The 16,030-nt window shown below is 43.6% G+C and overlaps 7 protein-coding genes and 1 long non-coding RNA gene across 10 annotated transcripts; 3 read left to right on the top strand and 5 right to left on the bottom strand.

Annotated features, from left to right (window-relative positions):
* The first annotated feature begins 60 nt into the window (after positions 1-60).
* LOC6627169 (coiled-coil domain-containing protein 130 homolog) lies at positions 61-1,286 on the top strand. Its single transcript, XM_032436468.2, has one exon. The coding sequence runs from the start codon at positions 165-167 to the stop codon at positions 1,263-1,265; it is 1,101 nt and encodes a 366-aa protein (XP_032292359.1). The 5' UTR covers positions 61-164; the 3' UTR covers positions 1,266-1,286.
* On the bottom strand, positions 1,275-2,473 carry LOC6627168 (microtubule-associated protein RP/EB family member 1). Of its 3 annotated transcripts, none has more exons than XM_015174687.3 (3): positions 2,200-2,473; positions 1,998-2,144; positions 1,275-1,929 (listed from the first exon to the last, which is right to left on the bottom strand). In XM_015174687.3, exons 2-3 carry the CDS (start codon positions 2,125-2,127, stop codon positions 1,349-1,351), a joined length of 711 nt encoding a protein of 236 aa, XP_015030173.1. In that variant the 5' UTR covers positions 2,128-2,144; positions 2,200-2,473; the 3' UTR covers positions 1,275-1,348. The 3 variants fall into 3 exon arrangements, with proteins under 3 accessions (XP_015030173.1, XP_015030174.1, XP_002050953.1); XM_015174688.3 differs by having other exon boundaries at positions 1,998-2,152; positions 2,207-2,472; XM_002050917.4 differs by having other exon boundaries at positions 2,207-2,470.
* Positions 2,474-2,602: 129 nt separating this feature from the next.
* Jheh1 (Juvenile hormone epoxide hydrolase 1) lies at positions 2,603-4,331 on the bottom strand. The gene is made up of 4 exons (XM_002050916.4): positions 4,069-4,331; positions 3,766-3,965; positions 3,495-3,705; positions 2,603-3,432 (listed from the first exon to the last, which is right to left on the bottom strand). The coding sequence occupies exons 1-4, from the start codon at positions 4,276-4,278 to the stop codon at positions 2,629-2,631; spliced, it is 1,425 nt and encodes a 474-aa protein (XP_002050952.1). The 5' UTR covers positions 4,279-4,331; the 3' UTR covers positions 2,603-2,628.
* Positions 4,332-5,020: 689 nt separating this feature from the next.
* On the bottom strand, positions 5,021-6,935 carry Jheh2 (Juvenile hormone epoxide hydrolase 2). Its single transcript, XM_002050915.4, has 4 exons — positions 6,614-6,935; positions 6,275-6,474; positions 5,976-6,174; positions 5,021-5,911 (listed from the first exon to the last, which is right to left on the bottom strand). Exons 1-4 carry the CDS (start codon positions 6,818-6,820, stop codon positions 5,129-5,131), a joined length of 1,389 nt encoding a protein of 462 aa, XP_002050951.1. The 5' UTR covers positions 6,821-6,935; the 3' UTR covers positions 5,021-5,128.
* A 1,170-nt stretch (positions 6,936-8,105) lies between these two features.
* Jheh3 (Juvenile hormone epoxide hydrolase 3) lies at positions 8,106-9,832 on the bottom strand. The gene is made up of 3 exons (XM_002050914.4): positions 9,304-9,832; positions 9,027-9,231; positions 8,106-8,963 (listed from the first exon to the last, which is right to left on the bottom strand). Exons 1-3 carry the CDS (start codon positions 9,702-9,704, stop codon positions 8,169-8,171), a joined length of 1,401 nt encoding a protein of 466 aa, XP_002050950.1. The 5' UTR covers positions 9,705-9,832; the 3' UTR covers positions 8,106-8,168.
* A 1,093-nt stretch (positions 9,833-10,925) lies between these two features.
* LOC6627034 (small ubiquitin-related modifier 3) lies at positions 10,926-11,414 on the top strand. The gene has a single exon (XM_002050913.4). It carries the CDS (start codon positions 11,031-11,033, stop codon positions 11,337-11,339), a length of 309 nt encoding a protein of 102 aa, XP_002050949.1. The 5' UTR covers positions 10,926-11,030; the 3' UTR covers positions 11,340-11,414.
* Positions 11,415-13,375: 1,961 nt separating this feature from the next.
* On the bottom strand, positions 13,376-13,857 carry LOC138911396 (uncharacterized). Its single transcript, XR_011416984.1, has 2 exons — positions 13,638-13,857; positions 13,376-13,577 (listed from the first exon to the last, which is right to left on the bottom strand). It is a non-coding gene; the product is annotated as an uncharacterized lncRNA (long non-coding RNA).
* A 492-nt stretch (positions 13,858-14,349) lies between these two features.
* On the top strand, positions 14,350-14,818 carry LOC6627033 (diptericin-A). Its single transcript, XM_002050912.4, has one exon. It carries the CDS (start codon positions 14,352-14,354, stop codon positions 14,724-14,726), a length of 375 nt encoding a protein of 124 aa, XP_002050948.2. The 5' UTR covers positions 14,350-14,351; the 3' UTR covers positions 14,727-14,818.
* Positions 14,819-16,030: the final 1,212 nt, after the last annotated feature.

Raw genomic sequence — 16,030 nt, forward strand, 5'->3', positions numbered from 1 at the left:
GAGCAAGTAGGCGATAGCTATCGATTGGAGAAGCGCACGCCTAACTAATTGTTATCGGAACCAAACAAACGAAACAGCTGTTGACGACAGATGGCGCCAGTCAGCGTAAGCAGTACGTAAACAATTTGTGTGTGCTTCGAAAGAATTTGTGCATTCTTATTAAAATGGGCGAACGCAAGGGTCAAAACAAATACTATCCGCCCGACTATGATCCGAAGAAGGGCGGACTCAACAAATTCCAGGGCACTCATGCGCTGCGTGAGCGCGCTCGCAAAATCCATCTGGGCATCATCATCATCCGCTTCGAGATGCCCTATAACATCTGGTGCGATGGCTGCAAGAATCACATTGGCATGGGCGTGCGCTACAATGCGGAAAAGACCAAAGTGGGCATGTACTACACAACGCCTATTTACAAGTTTCGCATGAAATGCCATTTATGCGACAATCACTTTGAGATCCAAACAGATCCTGGCAATCTGGACTATGTAATACTATCGGGCGCGCGACGGCAGGAGAATCGCTGGGATCCGCTCCAGAACGAGCAGGTGGTGCCCGAGACCAAGGAGGTGCAGAAACGACTCTTCGATGATGCCATGTACAAGCTGGAGCATCAGGCCAAGGATGTCAAAGCGGCTGCCGATGCCAAGCCTGTGCTCCAAAAGCTGGTGGAGCGCAATCAAACCGTCTGGGATGACAATTATGTGGCCAACTATCGAATGCGTGCAGTATTCCGCGAGCAGAAGAAGGAGCTAAAGGGCCAACAGGAGGTGGATCGTCAGCTGCTGGCAAAAAGCAGTCTGGACATCGCGCTGTTGCCAGAGACGCCGCAGGATAGAGAAATGGCGGCATTGATGAAACTGCAAACCAGAAGCGCCATGGAACGCGAGTCGGAGCAGCGCCTCGATCTGCTCATGCGACCAGCTTTACCAGGCGCCACCATAACCACATTTGGCGGTCTGAAGCGGCAAAAGGCGCTCAGCACGCAGCTGCAGCTGCAGGATTTGGGCATTAAGCGTAAACCGGCGTCGGCAGAAACAGCAACAGCAGGAGGAGTAGCTGCAGGAATACCAGGAGAAGCATCAGCAGCAGCAGCAGAGGAGAAAACATCAGAAGCAATAGCAGCCACAGGAGAATGGGCAGTGGAAGCAGCAGCAGGTGGCGGAGGAGAAGCAGCAACATTGCCGGCTGCTGGGGCACTCAGTTTGTTGGGCGACTATGCCAGCTCCAGTTCTGAGGAGAGCAGCCCCGATCCCAATGATTGAGAATAATGCTCTATGCACACAATAAATGGAATCGATTTAATCCGTATAATACAACAGTTGTTCCTAAAAAAAAAAAAAACACATTAATACAGCCCATCGTTCAGGTCATCAATGGCACTGTCCAGGCTATCCTCGCCGGCAGTGCCGACATTTTCATTCTGATCGGTCTTGTAGAGCACCTCGCAGACCCGATTGCAGAAATCGACATGCTCATTTTTGTTGATCGTCTCCGTGAGGAGTATCTCGATCTTGCGCAGCTTTTCGTAGGCCTGATCGCGTGTCTCAATTGTGTTGGCAATTTTTGTATTCAAATCGTCAATTTGGGATTCGAGAAAATCATTTGATGGCTCCTCTTTCATCATGGCGCGCGGCTTGATCGGCTTGGGCTGGACCGCATTGGCTGCCGATTTGATATTCTCCAGGCCAGGCGCCTGCGAGTCAAAGAACTTTTTGAACCATTGCAGGAACTCAAAGTTGTCCTGGAAACGACCCTTTATCAAGCGATCCAGCGGCACAGTTTTGTCCAGTTTGACGCGCGTGAGGGCGCCCTGAAAGAGCTTCATGTTGTGAAAAAATTCATGCTCCAGCTTGGCCGACATTTTGACCCGCTTCAAATTGATGCAGTTCGGAAAGATCATCTCCATCATTTGGCAATAGGCAACACCTGAAGCAGAGATTGAAGCTGCTTTTAAACGATCTGTTTCTGTTAGTCTCACCGCCAGCTATGCTCACCCGAAGCCATCTCTTCGATTTTCTTAAAATGTCCATTGACCATATTGTTGACCCAGTCGAGCATCTGGTGGCGCGACATGTTCTCCCCATTGGCGCTGGTCAGCGAGACAGTTGGCTTCAGGTCGCTCATCTTGCACGTCTTTCGATCTGTGTAACTATATATGTTTATAAATGTATATATATATATAAATGTAATATTAACTATTTACTGTAACACTTTTGCAGCTGCGGCTTTATGGCTTTCGGGAATTTATGGTTTGATGTACGTGTCCACGAAATGGCTTTATAAAAATATATATATTTTTGGTTTATATTTCTATATAAGTGTCGTTTATTTGCAAATGGGCTAACTGGCAGTGCCTAAATCTGAATTAATCAAAATTTGTATTAAATTAATAGTCTTGTGACTTATTTTTCCTTGCTTGCTTTGCGACTGCTCTCGCCTACAAATTGGTATTGTTTAATCTGCAATTCCTTTTCTAATTGAGCTTTTGACAGGGTGGCAACGCTGCCGCAAAGCGGCAGGATCAAGTGACAGCGGCTTTAGCTTAGGTATCGATACCAGCATCGTTTGGCATCGATATACAATTTACTGTATGCACATATCGGTTATTCAAATTTTATTTGTAGCTTACAAAGATTTTATATTAAATTTGCGCTCAACTTTCTTAACAAATTCGATGAAATCTTTGTACAAGACCTTGGGCAGCTCCAGGGCCGCAAAATGTCCACCCCTTTGGTAGTAGGTGCTGTGTATTAAATTCTTATACTTGTCCCGCAGCTGCAGATCCAGAAACTGCATAATATCACCCTTGAAACGGGCACAGCCCGTGGGCACAAACGTCGGCACACGTTCCAGCTGCAGTTGCCGCTGCTCCTTGGTATAGGCCTCTGCGTAGAGGCGCTGTGATGTCGTTATGGAGTTGGTCAAATAGTAGATCATCACATTATCAAACAGAGCGTCCAGCTTGTAGCGCTGCTTGAGTCCGCCGTCGGGCAGCGAACGGTAGCTGGCATTGGTCCACGTGGAGAACTTTTCGAGTATGTAGGCGGCCAGTCCGACAGGATTGTCGGTGAGCGCGGCGCCAACAGTGTCGGGCTTTGTGGCCTGCAGATGGAAATAGCCGCTCTCCTCCATTAAATAGCTGAGCTCGCGAGATTTGGGAAAGAAGAAATCCTCAAAGCCACTGGGCACAAACAGGCCTGGCCAGATGCCCGCCAGCAAACCCTTCACCTGCGATCTGGGACTCAAATTGTTGCACATATTCGAGTGATAGCCGAGCACATTTTCCGGATAGAGCGTCGCTATGTGCGAGCCCAGCACGGAGCCCCAATCGCCGCCCTGTATAAAGAACTTGTCATAGCCCAGACGCAGCATCAGGTTGCGCAGCATAACAGCCATCTGAGCCGGGCCCAGGCCTGGCTTTGAAGTGCCCTGAGAATTGAAGCATATGAAGCATATAAGGAGCAAACGATTATATATATATTGATATCTACCTGAGACCAGCCATAGCCCGGCAAGCTGGGCACAATCACGTTGAATATGTACTTGTTATTGGGATCCAAATGACTTTGATGCAGCATGTGTATCAGGTCGTAGAACTCACGCACCGAGCCCGGCCAGCCGTGCAGCAGCAGCACCGGATAATGGTTCTTGCCCACCTTGTTCTCATCGTAGACCATCAGGTTCAGAAAATGCATGCGTAGACTAAAATACAGCTTATCATGTGGATAGAGCGTGATAAGCGCTTATCATTCCGGCACTCACCCTTGAATTTCGGTGGTAAAGTGATTGAATTGCCACAGGAAGACCTCACGTTCGCGCCAACGCGGCAAATAATCGTCGCGCCAATAGGCGATCAGTTCCTTCAGATAGTCGCTATTGAAACCATATTCAAAGGCCACGCCCTCAAGGGGCGGTGTAAGGCGTAGCGTGCGATTCAATTGCTTAGCCAAAGCCTCAATGGTCTGAGAGAGAGAGAGAGAGGGAGACGCCGGCTCAAGTTTAGCCTGCCTGATTTTTGACCCGGGCAACGCCGGTTAATTTCTCTAGTTACTTATTATCACTTACCGTCTCTGGGTACATGAGACGATTGCCCACCACCTCAGAACTGTTGGCCAGATAGGCGTCATAATCTTTGGGCTGCTCCTCATCGCCCCACCATTGCTGTGGATCCAGCGTGGGCGCCGGCAGATCGCCCCACAGCTGATTCAGACGCTTATAGAGCATGCCGCCGCCAATGGCCAGCAGCAGCACCAGCAGACGCGTTATGGTTGACATATTAGGCAGCTCGTCGCACTTCCTCTCCAGTCAATGGTACTCGTCACACTGACTCGCCCCGACGCGGCTAAACGGACAGTCATTTGGCTGAGATTGGCGTTGTTTTTGTTTTTCTGTTTGGGGATCGTCAAACTTCGCATACACACGATGATATGTGATTTTGTTGGTTCAACTGCGCTACATTTGAAAAGTCATTCGGTTTAAAAATAAACTTGAGGTTAAATTTTAGCGTAGAGCTGTAGAGCAGGAGCTTACCCATGTCGCATATGCCGCACAATCTGGCCGGCTTTAAAGCTTTTGTGAAAGCTCGTTTTTGGCGTGTGTTGGGTAATTCTAAACTTTGCAAATTGGGGGTAATTTTAGATGCAGCTGCGCGGCTAGCTAGGTCAAGCCCGCTCGGTCTCTAGTCTGAAGGGTATTTCAAGTACAGCAACTCGTTTGCGACAATTAATGAGTTTCACAAATGAGAATCAGCTACTAGCTCAAACATTCAAATGAAATATAAAATTCTATGCGCTCAATATTAGCGTGTCTTATGTAAACAAAGGGTATTTGAGTGTCGCACATGCCCATAACTTAACTATTACGAAACTTTTACATATATGTATATATACTATACTTTGAACAGAGAACTAATTGTTATTCTGTAGACAATTGTATATGTTATGTGTTTCCGAGCCCATACTTATCAAATTGAGACCTCTTTAGCATTCCGTTTATGCCTATTGATAAATAAACAATCTTATCAATTTCAAAATGTCTTTTTATATAAAAAATAAACAAAAGTTTTATATATTCCTTGTGCCGCTTCTTAAAGTACAACCGAAAATGGAAATGGACTCATTCAAGTTTAGGGAAACGCCTTCTTTATATATGCCACAAAGTCATCATAGAGCTGCTGTGGCACCTGGAACGCGGGGAAATGTCCACCGTCGGAATGATGTGTGCTGTGTACCAGATTCGGAAATTTGTTGGCCAGCACCGAGTCCGGAGTGTGTGCGACCTCATGGGCAAAGCGAGCACAGCCGGCTGGCGCCTTGACGGGCACACTGTCCACGTCGAGGCTCAACTGTGCGCTATTCATTGACTCGGAATACAAACGCACAGATGTGGTTATCGAGTTGGTCACATAGTAGATCATAATGTTATCCAGCAGCTGATCGTAGGTGAAATGCTTGGTCAGACCACCGTCCTCCAATTTCTTGTACTCTGGATTCGTCCATGTGGAGAACTTCTCGAGTATGTACGCCGCCAGGCCAACGGGATTGTTGGCCAGCGCCGTGCCAATGGTGTCCGGTTTGGTGGCCTGTATATGCGCATAGCCGAACTCCTCCAGGATCATGAAAAACGTATCACCCAGGCCTTTGTAAAAGTGTGCGTACTGGCTGTCAATGTAGAAGGAGGGGAAGAAGGAGGCAAGCAGCTGGCGAAGATTGCCCATAGGACTGTTGTTAGCACACAAATTGGAGTGATAGCCCAGGGTGTTCTCTGGGAACAGAGAAGCCAGATTGGCGCCAATAAGGCTGCCCCAATCGCCGCCCTGAATGAGGAACTTATTGAAGCCCAGACGCAGCATCAGATTGCGCATAATCACCGACACCTGAGCGACGCCCAGACCAGGCCTCGAAGCGCCCTATATGGAAGAGACAAAGTGTTCAGGAGACTGCAACATGAAGCATAACTCAGTTAAATCTCACCTGAGACCAACCATAGCCTGGCAAACTGGGCGCTATAACCTCAAAGACATAATCGCTCTTATCGCTGCCCGTGGTCAGCAATGGGATAAAATCGTAAAATTCGCGCACGGTGCCGGGCCAGCCGTGCATCAAGAGCAGCGGCAGCACCTTTTTACCTGCCGCATTGCTGGGCTTGGCGTGTATAAAGTGAATTCGTAAACTGTAACAATTGCAAATGCGTTCACGTGAATATCAATAAGAAATTATCATAATATATGCCAATATGTATGTATGATCCACATCCACATCGCATTGCTTACCCCTGGATTTCGGTCTGGAAGTGCTTGAACTTCTTAAGGATCTGCTCGCGTTCATTCCATTTGGGCAAATAGCTGTCCCGCCAATATTTCACAACCTTGTTCAATTCCTTGGCATTGAAACCGTACTCAAAGCCGACGCCTTCCAGCGGCTCCTGCAGCTTCAGCGGACGCTCCAGCTGTGCCTTCAAATCGCCAATAACCTTGAGGGTAAAAGAAAAAAAAAAAAAAAAAAAAACAATTAATATGCAAGGCAGCTGGGCAAACGTGTTTTTGGTATACAGCAAAAAGAAAAAAGAAAAGAAAAAAAAAAAAAAACGCAAATTTTGATCTATGACCTACGTCGGGCGCAACACTTATGTCATAAGGCGAAACGAGCTTATTTTCTTGATATGAACCCTTCAGCTTAGGTCCCCAATATTCATTATTATCCAAATCCGGCCGCTTGCCGGGCGCGCCCAAATCGCGATAGTTCTTGTAGCCCACAGCGACCAGGATAGCAAGGCCGCCGATCAGTATGCGCACAAATGTCGCCGATGCGGATGGCATTTTTCTTTCTTGTCTTTTGGTATATGGAATCCAGCTGTGGTCTAACGACTAATTCGATTTTTATATGCTATAAACGCTCCAAGACCAACGCGACCGCGCGCTTTCGCTTTACAAAGGCAACTGTTCAACGGCGAATATCAACGGAGACCGGTCCCTTGCTGTGAGAAAAATTGCGTTAAGAAATAAACAGAAACGAATATCATGATTGAGAGACGGCGGAAAAAAAAACAGCACACGCTGAATTGCAATACAATATACGTTGCCGCTCATAGTAATAGAGTCACTCAGAGATCGTGCATGATAAAGGTTTTTGTTTAGCGGCATTGAGTAATAAATATATTTATTATAAACTAAGTTTACTTAATTTATTATTAAACACGCACATTTTATAGAAATTTCTGATTACGCAAGAGTTTCACACAATTGGAATATAATAAATGTATTCATCTCCTCTTATTAATTGTGTTATTATTAATTACCAACTATACATTATTTTACATCCCAGTCTTTTTGGCAGAACGAACTATGCTTGTGAATTAGGCAAGTTAACATTTGAGTGCATATTTTTATATAAAGTGCTTTTATAGGTTCTAAATTCATGACACGCAATGTAGTTGCCGTTTTTGCTCTTCCTAAGCGTGGTATGTGCTCATACACATACACATGCACATATGCACACACACACACTTTAATAAACGCACATGAATACTTAGGTAGGTAGGAGAGCAGTGCGATCAACCGCTAATCGTGCCTCTCGTGAGTCAAAGCTTGCACGACAATGTAAATAAAGTTGATTTGCATAAATAAATAAAAGTGAAATATATTCAGTGACGACTCCTCTTTAATGGCTGCTTTCTTGAGTAACAATTTAATGAGCTTTTAGATACGCAAGATACAAGGAATTTCAATGAATTTGGCATATATTTTAAGACTTCATTTACATAAATCGGCATAACAAATTAAAGCTCTCCTCCATAGCACATAACAGTTATGCATTGCGAGCATGACAAAGCAGCAAGACAATTGATAAACATAATTTTGTGGTAATTGAATTCGAAACGAATACTTTGTTCATATCAGTTGCAAAAAACAAAATAAGTGCGGCTAAAACGATGACAAGCAACAAACACGAAAACACAAAGTGCAGCATTCAGTGTTGGAAAGCAAAAAAAGTTGGATTTTAAGAAAGGGGCGCGCTTTTTAAATTGAAAAGATTAGATTGTGTTCCCGCATAAAGGTCTGGCATAATCAAATGACTAACTAGACTCAAAATGAAATAGGTAAGTTTGTCTTGTCTTTACTTTATTATCAATACATTCTGTGCTCTATGAGAGCTACAACATTCCTCTTAACTTTCACCGTGCAGTCCAACTTTTTTCGCAAATGCCGTAAAATCATTGTACAACATGGATGGCATTTCCAGGGCAGCAAAATGGCCGCCGTGCTGGAAATACATGCTGTGCTTTATATTGGTGTACTTGTCCTGCAGCTGCCATTCCGAAGCTGCGGGCAAATCAAACCTAAACCGAGCACAGCCCATGGGCACGGAGGTCTGCACGCGATCCAGCTGCAGGTCACGATACGGCTTGGACACGTTCTCGGCATAGAAACGTGCGGCTGTGGTCGCCGCATTGTTCAGATAATAGATCATCAGATTGTCGAGCACCGCCTCCAGGCCAAAGACGGTGACAATGGCGCCAAAGTCCTGCTGTAGGCTGGGCCCACTGCAGGTCTGGAACTTTTCGAGTATGTAGGCGGCCAGCGCAACGGGACTGGAGGTGAGTGCGGCGCCAATGGTGTCCGGCTTGGTGGCCTGCAAATGATAATAACCGCTCTCCACCAGCAGCATATGATACTTCTCCCATATGCCCACATGGTGATCATAAAACATGCGCGACTTCAGCACCTTCTCGGGATAGTAATTAATATAGACGCTCTTGAGGAAGGACAGCGGAGTGCTCAGTATGCACATATTTGAATGATAGCCCAGCACATTATCCGGATACAATGTGGCCAGATTGCTGCCAATAATGCTGCCCCAATCGCCGCCCTGAATGAAGAACTTCTTGTGGCCCAGTCTCAACATCAGATTACGCATCACGGTGGCCATTTCAGCGGCATTGAAGCCCACGCGTGTGGCAGCCTAGTGAAATAAAACACATGACATTGCCATAAATCAATAGACATTAAATATATATATACTCACATCCGACCAGCCGAAGCCAACGAGCGAGGGTGCAACCACTTCAAAGGCATAGTCGGAAATGTTTTGATCCTTGTTCAGCATTGGTATAAAATCGTAAAATTCACGCACCGAACCCGGCCAGCCGTGGAGCAGCAACAGCGGATAGACATGCTTCTTTTCCGCCACCTCCTCGTCAACGCGCTCGTGTATGTAGTGAATCTTTAAGCTGCAGATTGTGGAAATTTATGAAATTGGCTTAGGCCATGTGGAGAGTGGTCCACAGATGCCACACACTCACCCCTGTATCTCGGTGGTGTACTGCTTCAGCGAGTTCAAATACGCCTGGCGCTCATCCCAATTGGTTAGATACTTGTCACGCCAGTATTCCACAAACTGCTCCAATGCGTACGTGTTGAAGCCATACTCAAAGGCGATGCCATCGAGCGGCTCGGTCAGCCGCAGTGTGCGATTCAGTTGCTGTCGCAAATCCTCAATTTCCGCCTTGGGCACATCCAATTTGAAATCATAGATTTTCGTATCGGGCACATAATTCTTGCCATCGCCGGGTCCCCAATATGTATCGTCTTTGTACTCTGGCCGGGGCAGCGGACGTGTCAGGTCTGTGAACAACAGATAACCGTAGCCCACAATGCCAGCAAATATGGCCACAATCAGTCCAAATATAACCAGGCACTTCATTATTGGCCAAAATACGTCTAAGCAACAATTCCGATTGTTTATCTGCCTAATGACTAAAATTTTAATGAGCTGCCTCCACAAGTTCCCAAAAATTCATCGAGTATGCACAACCGCGCTCCGTGCTCGCCGTAAACCAACTGATTACCGACGACTGCAACGGCCGAGAGCTATTGTTAATCTATACTATATAAAACATATAAAAATATGTATAAATAAATGATACATATGATAGTGCGCCTTTTGCGCACAGTGGGACGTGCACATATTTTGAATTGTGCGCTGTTAATGAATATTTTTTTGTATTCTTTTTTTTTTTTTTCATACAGAAGCGTCATATATACTTTGAAACTGACATATAATAGAATCGTATGCATCGCTAATAAGTTAGCTTACGTTTACATATACAAATCTCAGGCTCTAGCTATATATATATTAGCTTTAAGATTTGTCTTTGATTATTATTAAGTAATATGTATAAATATAAAATTATTTAGAAATTAAAAGCAATTTTTTTATTAATATAAATCAAACGCTTTTTATATTAATAAAATATAAACATCAAATGAACATAATATCATTTTATATTATATATTAAAGTTTCTGCATAGATACAAAAAGAAAACTGAATTATTAAATATTAAACTGGAGATTGTCGTTTATGGCCAGAAATTATAAAATATACCCTTTAAAACTCGACTAAATATATCATTTTTTTTTTAGTAAATGTATAAAATTTACTCTAATCTATTGCTGATTTTGTTGATCCAGTCGCTTATCTCAAATATCATTTGAGAGTTTCCAATTCGTTTTTTTTTTATAAACCTGATTAACTTGAATAGAAGTTTGCAAATTTCATTCATAAAAAGTTTTCCATAGTTAGATAGATAGCTTTTGGCTGGTTTCTCAGCGGTTTCAACCACTGTGCGGTACAATATACGATTGTCACTGGGCTTGTCTGTTGGTTGAGAACATTTCGAAGATATGCGGTCTGGTGCCGGGAACACTGGCTCGAGCTTAAGTGGACGCTATCTTATCGGAGACCCTCAATGGAACTTATTTATTCTTATTTATTACCAAGTTCCCACTTGCTGGGTCCGGCTGCTGCTGATGTGGCCTCAAACATTTCTCCAACAGCAACAACAAAAAGAGTAGGCCACGTGGTTGTTTCAAAAGTTGTTAACAAAATGTTTGAGCCTACAAACAATATATATATTTGTCTAGTTCCAGTAAACAGAACAGATCAATTCCAAATTTGAAGATACACATATACCTATATATATATATATATATTAATATACCAAAGACATAGCCAAACGCTGTATTAGAATGGAGGAGGCTGGCGAGCTGCGTGTTTCGCCCCATATAACCTTGAAGATGCAATCGGCGGATCGGGGCGTTATCCTCTTCCGCATACGGCGCCTGATGCCGCTGGGCAAGCTGAAGGATGCGTACTGCTCGCAGATGGGCTTGTCCAAGGATTTGGCTAGCCTATCGTTCGATGGCGAGAGGATCAACGACAATGATACCGCCAATTCGCTGGAGCTCGAGGATGAGGATATGATGGATGTGCTGATGAAGCGTCAATCCGAGGCTGGCGATACGGCGATCCGGCCCGCCGATGCACCATCCAGCTAGTTAGCATTTTTGAGTTGGTTTTCGTTTCACACTCAACAAAAATTTATAAAGTCTACCCACTTGACGCAAGGTCAATGAACTGCAGTTGGGTCAAGGCGCAACGGTGTGCGGGGATACGTTTCCATGAAGGGGTTGTTGCACTTGTCACTGCGTGTACTAGGTTTAGGGGTGGAGATTGGATTGGTTGGGAGAGGAGCCGGTGCTCAAAGGCGCCGGCTGCCTGGTATAATTTGTGTGGCTAACAATTATGTCGTCGACATGCACAAGCGGTGCCAGGAGTGCGCGCTCCAGGCCACAAAAGTGCCGCGAAACATGCAAGCGCTATCCCCCGCCTTGCCGCCCCCCCCCCCCTGTCAAGCTGGGCGTGGCAGCTACACAAGAAACAATTTAACAATGGGAATTGGAATGCAAGTGAAATTAACGCAATTAGGCCGCAGCTAGTAGAGCTAAATTCGATTCTGGCCAAAACTTGCCGCAATGATGCACTGCAGCCACAAACTTTTGCGCCTGTCACACCCACCGTGTTGCCGCCTCCCTTTGGCGTGCCGCACCCCAAATCGAATGGCGTTTGGCAAGCGCACTTGGCGCAGCGTGTCAAAAGCTGGCACCAGGCCCACAAATAAGAAAAAACAACGATATTACGTCGATTTCCATGCCCCAATCTTGGGGGAATCCTTAATTGCCGCATTGATGAGCGCTTCATTTGGGGCAAAGGCTGAGCCATATTGTGGCTGGAAGTGCGATTTCCACGGGGTGTGAGCCTTTTATTTTATTGAGTGCTGTTGTAGCCTGTGTGTGCCACTTTTTGTATACCCTGTAATAATTGTGATAAGAGGTGTATTGATTGTGATTGAAGTTCCTATGAGAACCTTAGCTATATGTAATATTTTATCTGTTATATTTTAGATAAAACCAACTTATGTACTTTTTAATATTGTGTACTTAGGTAATTCCAATAGATACTAAATATAAGATATATATTAGTTTACAAAATTTTAATATTCTGAGTAAATCATAAATTTTAAAACACACAGAAAAGTGTTGTAAAATTCCTAAAATGTTTATTACAAGTGTCTTTAGCGCATGCAGGGTATCACACAGTCTAGCAACTCTAGCCTATACCTCTATTAGTATAGTAGCTTATACTATTTAGCATTTGACAAATTCTAGATCTCTCCATATATAGTCTAATTATTAATCTTTTGCAGGGCATCGCACAGTCGTGCCTACTCTAATTGCAGCCATTTGGTTGATATTGTTTTTCCTTTTTATTCGATTGTATCTACCTTTAGAAAGTTGGGTGTTTTTTGAGTACACATTGTTTCCTTTACCGCCTCTCGTAATGGCCGCAATTATCATGGGCTCAACACGCACTCCACGTCGAGGTGCATTGAACTGTCGGCAATTGATTTTTGACATGCATGGAGCGACAATTTTACAGTGTGCTAAGCTCGAATACAAATTGGTGGGTTATATATAGATATATAGAAATATATAGATATTTACACCAAGCAGTTAGTCTAGAGAGCTCGTAAATTCTATTTTAAGTCATAAACTATAAGTTCTATGCCTGATAAATGACTGTCGCGTTTTATTCAATTTTTGTTGCATACTCTAAGGCGTACACGAATTTAGCCTAAAAGTAGGCAATAGCTTTGCAAGAAGATTATTTCTAGGAAAAGCCACTATTAATATCCAATGAATAAAGAAAAGTTAGATCATAAATTCAATTGTTAAATGGTATATTTAAATATTTTAATGGGCGTTGAAAGTTTAAACATTTTATAAGCCATGCCCACGAGGGAAGTACGACTAAGCCCCGAAAATCTATCTAAATCCCAAAAGGATTTTCGGACTAGACTGAACCAATTTGGATCTTCTAAAGAGCTATTCAATAATACCTTGCCATTGCCCACTCAGGGCGTGGCAGCCCATAAAATCGCCACAATTGAATAAAGTCTGGCTGGAACGAATATGACGCAATCTATTATGCCCGACCGCAACAATCTGTAGCGAAGCGCATAGAGAAAATTGAATTTCAGCTAAAATGCACAGCTGTGATATATATGTTCAAATATATAATATTTATAACAAATCAAGCTGGACAACATCTGTCAACTAATTATCCCGATCCGTCCACTCGCCGCGTGCATCATCCCAGACAGGAAACCAGCTCTTGGTGGGCGCATTTGCCCCATTCACGCCCAGTTCTGCATCATCGACTTGTGCCACGCCCAGCTGCAGGTGGCAAACAGTTAGTCAGAGCTGCTAAAGTAGTTACATATATCAATTTATTACCCCGCACAGCAGAGCCAATAATATGGCCATAATATTTATGTAAATGATTCGCAGCCGCATTTTGCACTCTGTCAAAGTTGACTCTCTCGACTGATGCACGTTGTGCGACTGTTTCGCTGTTTGTTTATAATATTTAAACGGGGAAAAAAACACAGTGCACAATATTTATTTAATAATTTATTCATGCTACATGGGCATTATCAGCAGCTGATAAGCCGCACAGACGAGACTCGTAAAAATTGAAATGAACACGAAATGCTGAAAATGTTTTCACAGAAGCCACAAAATGCTCATAAATCAATGAATGCTAAATTAAAAAAATAAACAATAACACTTGCCATGTCGAATCTGTGGTCAGAGCAGAAATGTGTCATAACTATAGGCCAACTATGCCAGACAAATGTTTTTCCGCATGTTCAATAAAATATTTCAATAAATGTTCATATGAAAGAACAATAAAAGAAAAATACGATTATATACGTACTCCATTGGGCAAGGCAATGCGCAAAGCAAGCAAAACAAAAAACATAATAAATGTTTAATTGAAGACAAACAAGTGCCAGCTCAGAAATACGCCAATTTCAACAAAAGGAATCACCCTGGGGAAGCACCCGGCAGATAAAGACAGAGCTGCGGCTCCACGGTGATTTTTTTGGTTCTGTGCATCTTCGACTGCTGCGTGGTCTAGCTATAAAAGCTCGCTGTTCCGGCTAGATGCATTATCAGTCAATCAGCTCCAGATTCACATACAACATGCAGGTTACGCTCATCGCTTTGCTCTGCTGCATTGTCGGCTCCGCCCTGGCCATGCCCCAACCCAATCCCGAGGAGAAGCCGAAGGGAGATGTGTGGACTGAGCGCCAGCAGTTCAATCCGCCAAACGAGCAGCGTTTTCTTTTGGATGGCGGCTACAACAAGGACAAGAGCGGCAAGGATGTATGGGCCCAGGCTCAGGTGCCCGTTTGGACCAGCGAGAACAAACGTCACGAGTTCGATGTGATTGGCAAATATGGACAGCATCTGGGTGGACCCTGGGGCAACAGCGAGCCTTCATGGGGCGCGGGTGGCAACTACAGATTTCGATTTTAAGTAGAGTTTCTGTTTATAAAGTATTTGTATAAATTCAGCAACATAAGAACACAAATTTACTGAGGTTTAATAAAATATTAATTCAAATACAACTATTTATACCATATCAATTAAGATTTTCGATACTTTTAGATACTTTCTAAGTCAGAGTATGGCATTATACAAAACACAAGTTTGGGGATTCGTATTATGCAATTATTTATTTTTTCCCTAAAAGGGCTGATTTTTTAAAAAGTATGCAACACATCTCATATTACTATTCATAAGGAGCCTTCGATATGAGTTTGAACCTGAAACTTTATCCAATAATTCCATCAAGGAAAGGGCGTCTGAAAAGAATTTGCCCAATGATCTTTGAAAGTTAGCCTGAGCCCTGGACAAAAAGATTCACACAACAGCTTCGGCGATTTTTCCACTCTTGCGGATGGAATTTTCCAAAATTTCCCTGTCTTAGTGATTCAGTCAGTCGGCCAGACTGACCAGTCGGATTGTTAGTTAATCAATCAGTCAATCAATCACTCAGTGTGTTTTTCAATCAGTTAGTAAGTCAGTCGGTCAGTCAGTCAGTCAATCAGTCAGTCAGTCAATCAGTCAATCAGTCAGTCAATCAGTCAGTCAATCAGTCAGTTAGACTGTCAGTCAGTAAGTTAGACAGACAGTTAGTCAGCCACTGTGTTAATAAGTCTGTCAGTCATTCAGTCTCTCAACCTGTCAACCAATCAGTCAGATAATCAGTCAATCAGTCAGTCAGTCAATCAGTAACGAATTCAGTCTGTCAATCAGTCCTTCAGTCAGTTAGTCTGTCAGTCAGTAAGTTAGACAGACAGTTAGTCAGCCACTGTGTCAATAAGTCTGTCAGTCATTCAGTCTCTAAACCTGTCAACAAATCAGTCAGAAACTCATTCAGTCAGTCAATCAGTCTGCCAGATGAAGAATATTAAAGGTATTTGAAGATCTTTCTTTCCGTCGACAGTCTATTAAAAAGAATTACAAACCGTATGAAAGACAATCTGAGAGATACGTACTTACATTATATATTTTAATATACTCATCAGTATTGCTATAATAATGTGTTTATATGTATGTATACTATAATACTTTGTTTGAAGTAATAATGAAGGATGAATATTAAATGTATATCATTTACTTTGTGCGGCCAAGCGACCTTAAGATGAAAATCCCCCCAGTCATAAAAAAGGAACCACCCAGGGGAAGTACTAAGCAGATAACATAGAACAGCGAGCTGGCAGTGGGTCATCTCACCCATCGGGTGGTGCTCGTCTTGTCTGCCTATAAAAGCAATG

The sequence above is a fragment of the Drosophila virilis genome, chromosome 5 (assembly GCF_030788295.1).
Source record: "Drosophila virilis strain 15010-1051.87 chromosome 5, Dvir_AGI_RSII-ME, whole genome shotgun sequence".
In the NCBI taxonomy this organism is placed as follows: Eukaryota; Metazoa; Arthropoda; class Insecta; order Diptera; family Drosophilidae; genus Drosophila; species Drosophila virilis.

Coding starts and splice junctions, on each gene's coding strand:
- LOC6627169 (XM_032436468.2), top strand. CDS start 165: ATGGGCGAACGCAAGGGTCAAAACAAATACTATCCGCCCGACTATGAT.
- Jheh1 (XM_002050916.4), bottom strand. CDS start 4,278: ATGTCAACCATAACGCGTCTGCTGGTGCTGCTGCTGGCCATTGGCGGC. Junction 3,966..4,068: donor GTCTCATGTACCCAGAGACG/GTAAGTGATAAT, acceptor TCTCTCTCTCAG/ACCATTGAGGCTTTGGCTAA. Junction 3,433..3,494: donor CGGGCTATGGCTGGTCTCAG/GTAGATATCAAT, acceptor TTCAATTCTCAG/GGCACTTCAAAGCCAGGCCT.
- LOC6627168 (XM_015174687.3), bottom strand. CDS start 2,127: ATGAGCGACCTGAAGCCAACTGTCTCGCTGACCAGCGCCAATGGGGAG. Junction 1,930..1,997: donor AATCGAAGAGATGGCTTCGG/GTGAGCATAGCT, acceptor TCTCTGCTTCAG/GTGTTGCCTATTGCCAAATG.
- LOC6627033 (XM_002050912.4), top strand. CDS start 14,352: ATGCATTATCAGTCAATCAGCTCCAGATTCACATACAACATGCAGGTT.
- Jheh2 (XM_002050915.4), bottom strand. CDS start 6,820: ATGCCATCCGCATCGGCGACATTTGTGCGCATACTGATCGGCGGCCTT. Junction 6,475..6,613: donor ACATAAGTGTTGCGCCCGAC/GTAGGTCATAGA, acceptor TTTACCCTCAAG/GTTATTGGCGATTTGAAGGC. Junction 5,912..5,975: donor CAGGCTATGGTTGGTCTCAG/GTGAGATTTAAC, acceptor TCTTCCATATAG/GGCGCTTCGAGGCCTGGTCT.
- Jheh3 (XM_002050914.4), bottom strand. CDS start 9,704: ATGAAGTGCCTGGTTATATTTGGACTGATTGTGGCCATATTTGCTGGC. Junction 9,232..9,303: donor TACACCACCGAGATACAGGG/GTGAGTGTGTGG, acceptor CACAATCTGCAG/CTTAAAGATTCACTACATAC. Junction 8,964..9,026: donor TTGGCTTCGGCTGGTCGGAT/GTGAGTATATAT, acceptor TTATTTCACTAG/GCTGCCACACGCGTGGGCTT.
- LOC6627034 (XM_002050913.4), top strand. CDS start 11,031: ATGGAGGAGGCTGGCGAGCTGCGTGTTTCGCCCCATATAACCTTGAAG.